The sequence below is a fragment of the Amblyraja radiata genome, chromosome 1 (genome assembly GCF_010909765.2).
Source record: "Amblyraja radiata isolate CabotCenter1 chromosome 1, sAmbRad1.1.pri, whole genome shotgun sequence".
NCBI classification, from domain to species: domain Eukaryota; kingdom Metazoa; phylum Chordata; class Chondrichthyes; order Rajiformes; family Rajidae; genus Amblyraja; species Amblyraja radiata.
Window position 1 is genome coordinate 18,131,843 of NC_045956.1, and position 12,446 is coordinate 18,144,288.

The following is a 12,446-nucleotide window of genomic DNA, read 5'->3' on the forward strand; positions in this document are numbered from 1 at the left end:
CTGCAGACTAAATCAGTCTGATGAAGGGTCCTAACGTCATCTCTCATGTTCACCAGAGATGCTGCCTGACCCGCTGAGCTACTCCAGCACTTTGTGCACTTTTGTGTATTAACCATCATCTGCAGTTCTTTGCTTCAACTACATATAACGATAATACCTTGCTCGGTTATAGCGGCCAATAAGCAATAACGGACAACTTTTCCACTCATTGTCTGTTATAACAATGGCTTACTGTACTCCAAACCAAAGATCTTATAGCGGAGCTCTGCTATAAGATCTTTGCTCCAAACCTAGAAACTCTCAGTTCAACATAAGGCTGTTCAAAATGTTTTGGGGATTCTTGACACCTAAAATAGTGTGGTACATTCCCCACCTTGGAACTGGATTGGAATACCAGGCAAAATTTATATTTACAAAGTGCTGCAGGAACTCAGCAGGTCAGGCGTCATCTGGGGAGGGAATGGGCAGCTAATGTTTTGGGTCATGTCCCTTCTGCAGACATGGTCCACCAGCTTTGTGTTTTGTCCAAGATTCGAGCATCCACCATCAGTCTGAAGAAGGGTCTCGACCCGAAACGTCACCCATTCCTTCTCTCCAGAGTTGCTGCTTGTCCCGCTGAATTACTACAACATTTTATGTCTACCTTCGATTTAAACCAGCATCTGCAGTTCTTTCCTACACATTCTAGCGTCTGTGGCCTCTTGTGTTCCCAAAATTTGTATTCGAGTCTCTGAAATCACAACTAAAGCCCCCAAACATTTGACTCAGTGGTGAAATTGCTACGGTACACAAAATTGCTGGGGAAACTCAGCGGGTGCAGCAGCATCTATGGAGCGAAGGAAATAGGCGACGTTTCGGGCCCTACCATTGCTACCAACTGATGCATGATCTTTAACAGAGTTCTGTGTCATGAAGGCATGAGAGTTATTTCTTCCAGCAGAGAAGGTGATGGGGCAATTTTACCAAGGAGTTCAAAAATATAAAGGAATTTGATAAAGTTAATAAGGAATTTTGCAGGTGTCCTTGCATTCGTCAGTTTCCGTCAGATAAGAGAGACACAATAAATTGCATGAAATTGAATGTGTTATAAGAGCTCCAGGAAAGGAAGCATTGAGCTGCATGTTTCAATGACAGTCATCCGATATTATATCCACAGTGCGACTTAAAATAAAAACCCTGCTACACTTTTGCAGAGTGACATTGTTCAAAGCTACTTAAAGGACAGCATGAATCCAATTGATAACCCTCGGAAGCATGAATTAGAAGAGGTTAGATTATAGTCTCTAGTCAAGCTATAGCTGTTAGTTAATAATGATAGGGTGAGCTGTTTTAAATATCTGGGAGTCCACATCTCTGAGGATATGACATGGACATCACACGCCGCAGCACTCGTGAGTAAGGCAAGGCAGCGCCTTTACCACCTCAGGCAATTGAGGAAATTCAGAGTGTCTCCGAGGATCCTCGAGTGCTTCTACTCAGCGGCTGTGGAAAGCATCTTGTCCGGAAATATTACCATCTGGTTTGGGAATTGCTCTGCCCAGAACAAGAAGGCTCTGCAGAGAGTAGTGCGTTCGGTCGAACGCACTATGGGAACTTCACTCGCCCCCCTGTAGGAACTATACAACAGGAGGTGCAACTCCAGAGCAAATAAAATCATGGGAGACCCCTTCCACCCATGCAACGGACTGTTTTAGCTGCTACGGTCAGGCAAACGCCTCCGTTGCCATGCAGTGAGAACGGAGAGGTTGAGAAGGAGTTTCTTCCCAGAGGCCATTCGGTCTGTAAACTCCTATCTCACCAGGGACTAACTTTACTACATTTTTCCTTCCAATATTTAATATGTAAAAGAATATGTGTGTTATGATTGTGTTTATAGTTAGTTTGGTTGTTTGTTTGTTTGTCTTTTTGCACAAAGTCCGCGAGCATTGCCACTTTCATTTCACTGCACATCTCGTATGTGTATGTGAAGAATAAACTTGACTTGACTTGACTTGACTTGATGAAGGTAACTGTATTTTGAAACTGAATATCATCTGTGGCTTCCCTGATACATCTTTGTTCAGTAATAATTCTAATGCTATGCACGTTCTAAATACAGAAGTTTTTACGTTAGAGACTGTGCCTTCAACATTGTCCTGAAAGAAAAAGACATTGTCACTGCATCTTTAGTAAAGGTCAGATTTCAGAAGTAATCTGTGCTACAATTACCAAGTAGATATACGTGGTGCAATTGGCCCACAACGGTGCAGAGTGACAAGAATACACAATATACCTTGCTTGTCTCTAGAAGCATTGTAATTACACTCCTGTCCTTGCTGTTTCTGCCTTGTTCACAACCAACATGCCAATCAATACAATTCTCATATTCTTAATATTTCTACTCGCTCACAGATTGTTTAAGAAGGAATTGCAGTAGACAAAACATGCTGGAGAAACCCAGCGGGTGAGGCAGCATCTATGGAGAAAAGGAGTAGGAGTAGGAAGAGTAGCAGTTCTTCAGACTGAAGAAGGGTCTCGACACAAAACGTCGCCTACTCCTTTCCTCCATAGATGCTGCCTCACCCGCTGAGCTTCTCCAGCAGTTTTTATCTTGCTCACAGATTCCTCTTTTTTGTACCAGTGTCAGTACTGTGGAGCAGGGCAGTGGGGCACCAATGTTCAATGCTATCCTTGATGATGCATGGTGCTCATCAACAGGTTTGCCATAAAGAACCATGATTAATGCTTTGCTGATAGTTTGAGAACCAAGTCAATCTGAGTAAAATTGTTGTTATTTGGATTTTCTGTGATGCTAGAACAAGACCATCATATACGGTATATAACGGGTTTCTAATCCTTAATTATTAGAAAAGTAGACATAGAAATATAGAAAATAGGTGCAGGAATAGGCTATTCAGCCCTTTGAGCCAGCACCGCCATTCAATATGATTATGGCTGATAATCCAAAATCAGTACCGCATTCCTGCTTTCTCCACATATCCCCTGATTCCTTTTGCCCTATGAGCTATATCTAACTCTCTCTTGAATACATCCAGTGAATTGGCCCCAACTGCCTTCTGTGGCAGAGAATTCCACAGATTCACAACTCTCTGGGTGAAAAAGTTTTTCTCATCTCTGTCGTGGTTATATAATTTCAATCTACTACTTTGCCAGAGATGCGGTTGTTTACCGGATCGTATCTCCAGTCACTCTGCGGCCTGACATCTTGGAGCTTGGACTCCTTTGAACCCAACTGCGGGGCGTGGACTTAACATCGGAGCCGATCCCTTGCCTGGGATCGTTCCAACCGCAGCCTGCGAACTTTACATCAAGGGCTCGCAGCCTCGGGAGAGGCCGTTGATGTCGGGAAGCTCCAACGACGCAGAAGGTTTGACCAGCGCCGACCCGGGGTCCGATCGCTCGGTGCGGGGAGCTGACATCCCCCCGATGCGGGAGCTTGATCACCCCGACGCAGAGGGCCTAAACGCCGCCGGCTACGGGGGTCAAGATCGTCCCGTCAACAGAAGACTTGTGGTCCCCGACCGTGGGAGAACAAAGAAGGGAAGAGATTTAATTTTTTTCGCCTTCCACCAGAGTGAGAAATGTGGAGGAGTCACTGTGGTGGATGTCTATGTTAAAATGTATTTTGTGTGTTCTGTTGCTGTTTAATTGTATGACTGATTTGGCAAATGAAATTCCTCGTTAGTTGCAAAACATACTTGGCTAATAAAGTATTATTGTATTGTATTGCATTGCAGTGTATTGTATTGTATTGTATTGTATTGTATTGTATTGTATTGTATTGTATTGTATTGTATTGTATTGTATTGAAATGGATATGCATTGGTGTAGGAAAATTAACTCAAGCAGGTTGAAAACACGAAGTATTTACGGCCAGCTGTACTCTGCTATTGTGTCTTCAACCATAATACTCTCATTCACTCACAAAGATCAGAGCAGCGTTCACCTCTAATTTAAAATCAACTGGTGAAATTTTTATTCTCTACATATCGTAAGCCCAATACAATGAATAGATGAAGTGATAGATTGGCAGATCATTCTCAGCTGAGCCAAACGTGTTCCAGTGACAGGCAGCGCAGCTCGGGAACTTTCAACAACCTAATTGTCAATTTACACAACCCTTTCGAATTTTCTTATTTTAACAAAAGTTACATTCATTTAAGTAAGAAAAAATTTACTTTGTTCAGTTGTGACTTTCATGCGCGTTTGCATGTTCATTACAGAGAGCTGTCATCTGAATACTAAAAAGAGATAAAATCACCAATTATTTAGTTTAAAAAAATCTAATTAGTGATCTTTAGCAAGTGCTGCCATCCAATTGATTTTGGATATAAAAACGTCAGCTGAGATTGACCATGTCACTATTCTGTCAATACTAATCCCGAACAAGAAGAAATTAGCAGCTGGTAGTCATATGAAGTAGTTATTGTTATGTTTCTCCCGTAAGCACACTTACAGAGTTAATTCCTAAATTCATTTTGTTTAAAATAGCTTTATAATAGCTTTATAATAATTAGCTTGATAATAAAGTATCATTCATTCATTCATAATTGGTTATAAAATAAAATTGGATGTGACTTTCATGTGCGCTGGCGTGTTCATTACAGAGCTCCCGGTTGCAAGATTCTTCAATTCCTCTTCACTTTTCCCATACTGACCCCTCTGTCCTTGGTCTCCACACTGCAAAAGTGAAATCATATGCAAACTAGAAAATTAGCACCTCTTATTCCAATTGGGGAGTCATGAAGATTTAAAGTAACACCCCACCCACCCATGCTTCTCCTTCGGATCGACGCAAATCCTCTCAGGCACATCCTTCTTGCTAATTCCCTGCCCTCCATCACTCAGTTCCTTTCCTCTCCTCCTCCTCTTCCTCTAATTATCACCCACCCCTAGCCCTTACGGATCCCCATTTCCTCCCACCCCCTGATCTCCTCTACCAATCATTCCCTCTCTGGTTCTACATGTCCACCCCATCCACTCACCTCTTTCTACCAGTTTTCTCTACCGTACCCGTCTTGAAGAAGGGTCCCGATCCGAAATGTCGTCCATCCATTTCCCTCCACAGATGCTGCCTGACTTGCTGAATCCCTCAGACAATCTGTTTTTCCTCAAGATTTCAGCATTTGCAATCTCTGTTTTCTTTGATGTAGATGTGGCTCCAGCCCATGGGTCATCATTCCCCATGCTGATATTTGAGGGGAGCTATTCTTTCCATGCCCACCCTTTTACTTTCAATATACCTGCAGAGTCTCTTTGGATTTTCCTCGGTCCCGACTGCCTAAATCTGACGTATGCTCTTTCTTTTTATTGAGTAAAGCCTCAACATCTCTCATCAATTAGGGTTCCCTAAACCTACCAGCCATGCCCTTCACCTTAACAGAAATGCTCTGCCCCTGTACTTTTACTAACTCACTTTTGACTTGCCAGCTGACCCCTTACCTGCAAACAGACTCATCCAATTGACCTCTGCAAGTTTCAACATAATGCCTCCAAAATTGGCCTTGCCCCAATTTAGGACCTTGTCAAGTTGTTGGGTCAGCCATGTTGTTGGGTCAGCCATGTTGTTGTCCATGACTATTCTAATTCTAGAAAAAGCTTTCTTTCTACATAAAGTGTAAATAAATCTCAACAGTGCTGCTTCCCATTCTCCTTCTCTTCGGTTTAACATGATAGGAAATTTCAGAAAGTCAAGGAAAACCAATTCTACATTCAGCATGTAACACCTGTAATAAACTTGCTAACATAGTTACCAGTATTATTAGCCAGTATTATTAGCGGCAAAGCTAGATTTAAAAAATGGTCCCCGGAATTCAACTTGATCATCTTGCCCATCAAATTCTTACTGTGAACAGGATTCCATGAATTATCTCAAAGCTGCACAGTAATCGCTAACTTGTAGTGTTTTTTGTTGGTTGCAGTTCCTCCAGTTATTCGGGTTTATCCAGAGAGCCAAGCTCGTGAACCAGGTGTGACGGCAAGTCTCAGATGTCACGCTGAAGGCATTCCCAATCCCATGATCAACTGGTTGAAAAATGGAGTTGACATTATTCCCAAACTGTCAAAGCAGCTTACTCTGCAAGGTAACATGGTGCAGATGTCTAGAAATATTCTACTTGTATTTAACAATGTGTGTGTGTACCAAATTGTAATAAGTACTTAAAAGTAACTGCGTGAGCAAATGTAATCTTAAAAACACACTTACTGTTTATTTAGAAGATGTAAAATCTCAAAACTTTAAGTTAGACTTTAAACTTGGAGATGCAGCATGAAAATAGGCCCTTCGGCCTACCGTGTCCATGCCAACCAGCGATCACCCCATATGGTAACCTACACACAACTGGGACAATTAACCTACACACCTTGATGTCTTTGAAGTGTAGGAGGAAGCCGGAGCACCTGGAGAAAACCCATGTGGTCACAGGACCGACAGCACCCTTAGTTAGGATCAAACCCAGGACTCTGGCGCTGTAAGACAGCAACTCTACCGCTGTGCCACTGTGCTGCCCCTTTATATTACTCCTGTAGAGTACTACATTATAGTCTTTTTCATGTATTCCTTTGTTCCTCACTTCTTAAAATTTGAATGTGCCACATCCCACATACTTCAACAACCTTGCAATGTAGACCAGGGGTATCTTCCCATGAGAGTCACCCTGGAAACTCTGGCCTGGAACATACTGTATCTGCATTTGTTTCTTCTTTTTGAACTCATGAACTCTGAAGAATGATGAGCAATCTCAGGCCTCTTTTACACCTCTTTTTCAATCTATTACTCTGTAATTTTCTTGTGGCTGGGATTTCCATCACACTTTTCTTTCAGTCCCCCAGTGCGTACCTGCTGTTCTGAATTTCAACCCAATTTTATAGAACTTCCCAAAAATTGACATGACGTGCAAAGGGATTAATTCAATTTCTCAGAAATATTGATTATTTTTCCCCAAAAGTGCTGTCAATTCCAATTATTTATCCTTGCAAACAGGATTGAGCAGGCATCAAGTTGAAATCAGGTACATCCAGAACGTAAACATAATCAGACAATTAATTGTCCAAAATACCCATAGCAAGTAAACGTGGGGAGCTATCTTGAATGGGACGGAGACTTGTGCAGAGTTATGACGCAAGATGTCCTCTCAGCTGAGGTATGAGGGTTATAGGGATTAATTGAATCATGAAACATAGAATTTCTGCAGGATAGTTCATGCAGGACAGGCAATCTACCTTATTGACTCCATTCTGACTCCTTGCAAAGCACATTATAGAGTCCCATTCGCTTGTTCGCTTGCCATACCTCTGCAAATTATTTTCAATGAAGTACCTATCCAATTCCCTTTAGAAAGCCCTAATTGACTAGGTATTCACCATCTCAATTGGTACCATACTTCTCCGTGTAAATTAAAAATGTCCCCCCCCCCCAACCTCTGCACCATGGCCCATCAAATTGAACCTGTCCTCAAACCATCAACAAATGGGGATAGGAACTAATTCATCTTTCTGTATCCACTATATGTGCATCTAACCAAAATCTCCTCTTAACGTTCTTTTGTTCCATGGAGAACCAAGGAGCTTTCCAATCCTATTCAAGAGACTATGAAGTAAGGAGTAGGCTACAAGGCCTCTCAATTCTGCCTCAGATTTACATTCTGGTCTTTCCCATTAGCCTTGTCTCCCTTAGAATCCAAAAATAATCCATATTTGACTATGACAGCTTTCTGGGATGGAGAGTTTCTGAGAGTTTATGATACTCTGAGAGAAAATATTTCTCCATGTCATTGTCTTAAATGGACAAACCCTGTTCTGAAACAATTCTACCTAGTTCTATGCCTTACTCAAGAGGAGGCATCTTCTTTGTAACTATCTTGTCAATTCCAATGAAAATCCTACATTTTCATTAGATCACTTTATAGTCTTCTAAACTTCTACGAAGTGTACAACCGTTACACTTTAGACAAATCGTTTTTCCCAGGAATCAATTTTCTGAACCTTCTCCATACCTCCTCTCTACAGAGCAACTGTGACAATAAGAGCCAAAGGATTTGTCCATAGGAATAACATGGTCCTCATGAAGCATGCCACTGAGCATAAACAAGATGACCGTTTTGGCGAATACCTGTGCACTAGACCTACTCAATCTCCCAGTGACAAACATTTTAATTCCCCTTCCCATACTGAAATGATACTGATGAACCATATTGGCTGTCCGTGAGCATTGTTCTCGTGAGTGCATACAACTTGATAGCCAGGATAATTACACTTTGCATTATGTAGCTGTTGACTGAAATTAGACTAATTTACTGAATTAGATGTGATCCAATTTTCTGAACATAATGTACGAAGACCATTTACACCATTCATTGCAAAAATGAAAACAAAAACCTGCAAATATTGTAAATCTGAAATAATAATGGAAAATGTTGGCAGAACTCATTAGGTTAGGCATAATTAGAGAAAAAAAAAGACTTAATCTTGTTCCATGTGGTTGCTCTTTCATCAGAACATTCTTATGAGAAGTCACTGACCTCAAGTAAAAATCCTGTGTGTTTTTTTCTATTGATGCTTCACTGATGTTTCTTTCACACAGAGAGTGTTGAATCTCTGGAATTCTCTGCCACAGAAGGTAGTTGAGGCCAGTTCATTGGCTATATTTAAGAGGGAGTTAGATGTGGCCATTGTGGCTAAAGGGATCAGGGGGTATGGAGAGAAGGCAGGTACAGGATACTGAGTTGGATGATCAGCCATGATCATATTGAATGGCGGTGCAGGCTCGAAGGGCCGAATGGCCTACTCCTGCACCTATTTTCTATGTTTCTATGTTTCTTGATCTGCTGGCTATTGCCAACCTTCCCGGTTTTTATTGTTTTTTTCTTGCACTTTCTTGAATTGGTAATTGTAATGATACAGCTAGGAGCTGCTGCTTCTGGAGCCAAGGTCAGTGCTACATTGTGAACTGGTATCTGCTGTATTTGGTGCTCTCAAGTATTGATGTCATGCAGAGTGAATCAAATTGGCTGAAGACTGGCTACTGTGATGGTGGAGATCTCACCATCTCACAGTGATGGTTGGAGATGGTGGAGGAAGCCGAGATGGGCCATATATTCTACACTTAGGGCTGAACATGGTTGTGAATGTTTCAGCTTTGTCTTTAGCACTTCAATCAGGACTGGGATATGATGAGAGACCACTTTTCCCATTATCTGTTTAATCGAATACTGCCATTCATGGTGGAATGTGGGAGGACACAGGACTTAACACAATGGGATCACAAGCTCATTTTTTCCAAGACTGTCATCATTGTGTCAGTGTGGCATGTTCCAGGGACACTGTTGCCATGTTCTTTTGCGTGGACTGCTCTTTCCATGGTAGCCAGATTCATCTTGACTCTGAATTTCTGATCTTTTTTTACAAGCCACAAAAGCAGTTGTGTAGTGCCTCCCAATTTGCTGGGCTCGGTAGCATTAAAGAGTTGACCCAGTCACATGCTCATATGCTTGTCCAGGTGGCATCTTCGGTGCTGTGATTTCCCAGCATTCCTGTCTTCACATGAGCACAGGCAGCCATTGACTGCACAAATGCCCATAATGCACATGTGCCCATAAGGGCTGTCATTAATAATCCAGATATTTCCTCAACAATTGCATTCATATTCAGTGGGGTGGGGTGGGGTGGGGAGGAGGGCAAACAGCCTGTATTTTCCTGAACTAGCACTGTCTCGAGGGAAAGGTCCTGAAAAAAGGAGTGGCATCTGCTTCCCTGGCTCCTAGGTCTCATTCATGGTTCAACTACAGCTGTCTACTGTGAAAAATGTACAAGTCCAATAGTGGACAATGAAAATACCATTAGTCCTCTCTGGAACATGAGTTTAGAGCAAAGCTACCGGCAAAAAAATCCCAGCAGGGAGGCGGAAAGAGACATTTATTACACGGGCTATCAGTTATTCCTTGAGAGATGCATGTTAAATTGTTGCCAGAATGAACTTGGAGGGAACAATCCCACACAACAAATGTTAGCATCATCATAGTTCCCCAATACTTAGCCCATGTATCTCATAATAATCCCCCAGAGGCTTCTTTGCAGTCTACCTTCACTGATCACAACACATCAATAGGAATCTCTGATCCAATTACAGAATTACTTTTCAGTGTGGAGCAGTTTGGGCAGCACAGTGGTGCAGCGGTAGAGTTGTTGCCTTACAGCGCCAGGGACCCGGGTTTGATCCTGACTACAGGTGGTGTCTGTATGGAGTTTGTATGTTCTCTCTGTGACCACATGGGTTTTCTCCGGGTGCTTCAGTTTCCTCCCACACTCCGAAGATGTACAGGTTTGTAGGTTAATTGTCTTCCAGGTTTAATAGGTTAATTATGGAATCAAAAATATAGGACATCTTTATGGGAAAGGTACTTTTCTTTCATTTCAAGAGTTACAACAGAATTATGGACTGCACTCAAATAATTTCTTCAGATATCTACAAATTAGAGATGATGTTAAATCTAATACACAAGTCTACAGGAATAGGGAATCAGAAATTCTTGATGAATGTCTGAACAAGCATCCTAATACTGAAAAACTAATAGCTTATATTTATAACACCCTATTAAACAACGAGGTACCACCGACCGAATCATATAGATACAAATGGGAAAATGAAATAGGTCATCCTATCACGAAAGATATGTGGGACGAAAGTTTACAACAAATACATCAATGTTCATTAAATGCCAGACATACTTTAATACAATTCAAGGTCTTACATAGACTACACTACTCTAAAATAAAACTAAATAGAATCTTCCCACAAATCTCTCCTATTTGTGATAAATGTCTACATCTAGAGGCTAATTTAACACATACATTTGCAAACTGTATAAAACTTAAACATTTCTGGACTGATATTTTTGAAATAACTTCAGAAGTTATTAATACAAAACTGGACCCAGACACAAAATTAATAATACTTGGAATATCAGAACAAAGCTTAACACTCACAACAAACCAAAGAAATTTCCTCAACTACAGTATAATAACCGGGAAAAAATTAATATTAAAATTTTGGAAAGGCCCTACAACCCCCACAATTAAAATGTGGATTACGGAAATGTCGGAGACCCTATACTTAGAAAGAATTAGACTTGTCTTAATGGACAAACAAGATCTTTTCCATAAAATTTGGGCTCCATTCATTAACTATCTGAAGGGATAGATTGGCACAGCACGAGGACCCAACTGAAACTTGAACTCAGGAACAGATGAAAAGCTATACTTGATAACCTACGAACCTATCTCCATTGACGTATTACAGGTAACCCATTCCACCTCCCTTGTTTTTCTGTTGTGTTTTTTTTTTTCTTTCTTTTTTATTTGTAACTTTCTACCCTCTCTTTTTCCCTCTTTCTATAAAAAATAAAAACACTAGAAGCAGAAGTAATTGATAATGGAAAATTTTAATAATGTATGACTGATGTATATGAAAAGTTTTTTTACTATAATATGTAACTACATTTTATAATATGTCTACTTCTAATAAATAAATAAAAATTAAAAAAAATTTAAAAATAGGTTAATTGTCTTCCAGGTTTGTAGGTTAATTGGCTTCGGTATAAGTTGCCCCTGGTGTGCAGTAAGAGGGATCGCTGGTCGGCATGGACTCGGTGAAGGGCCGAAGGGCCTGTTTCCATGCTGTATCTCTAAACTAAGCAGTTCACCCTGACATATGTTGTGAGACATGAAACCTATTTCTTTCATTGACTGAATGAGTGGGGATTCTCAAACCTGGAGGAAACCACTGGATCCATTTCCATCAGTCCCTTCCATGAATGAACATTGTGGGTCTCCATGTTTTCCCGACTGTACTGGATCGTTTCACTCCTTCCTTGGTGAGGCCTTCCATGTCCCTTCCAGAGATGGCGGCGACTCTCTCCATCTCTCCCCCCGAGCTCTGTTTCTGCCCTGGGAACCATAATGTAGATTTTGGATGTCTGTCACGGAGAGTGTGTCTTTAAGGGCTAACGTCCTTCTTGCACTGGCGTGCTGAAGATTGTCGGAGTTCAGTTGGGTTTGGTCCCATTGGGAACTCTGCAGGTCCCGTTTTGCTGCATGTTTCTGAGCAAGAACACGTTTCAAATGTACTTTGACCATTTTCATGATTGTTTTTCAAGGGATCTGACAGGGCATTAGAGTTATATGCAGAACAGTTTTAGCGTGCCAAAAAATATCACAATATCCAATTTCCCGGCAACATTTCCTAATCAGATAGCCTGTTCAGTAATGGAAATGATGGAAATATATGTTGTGACATATATTTTTTAATTCTAGCAAATGGAAGTGCAGTGCACATTAGCAATGTGCGCTATGAAGATACTGGAGCTTATACCTGTATTGCCAAGAATGACGTGGGTGTGGACGAAGACATCTCGTCACTTTTTGTGGAAGATTCTGCAAGAAAGACACGT

General features: G+C 41.2%; 1 protein-coding gene across 2 annotated transcripts in view; it reads left to right on the plus strand.

Moving 5' to 3' along the window:
- The window catches only part of fstl5 (follistatin like 5), a 738,182-nt gene that overhangs the window by 619,435 nt on the left and 106,301 nt on the right, over nt 1–12,446 (plus strand). For both annotated transcript variants that reach the window (XM_033018303.1, XM_033018313.1), the window contains exons 9-10: nt 5,922–6,083; nt 12,310–12,444. In XM_033018303.1, the coding sequence (XP_032874194.1) occupies nt 5,922–6,083; nt 12,310–12,444 (297 nt within the window). The remainder of the gene's footprint in view (nt 1–5,921; nt 6,084–12,309; nt 12,445–12,446) is intronic.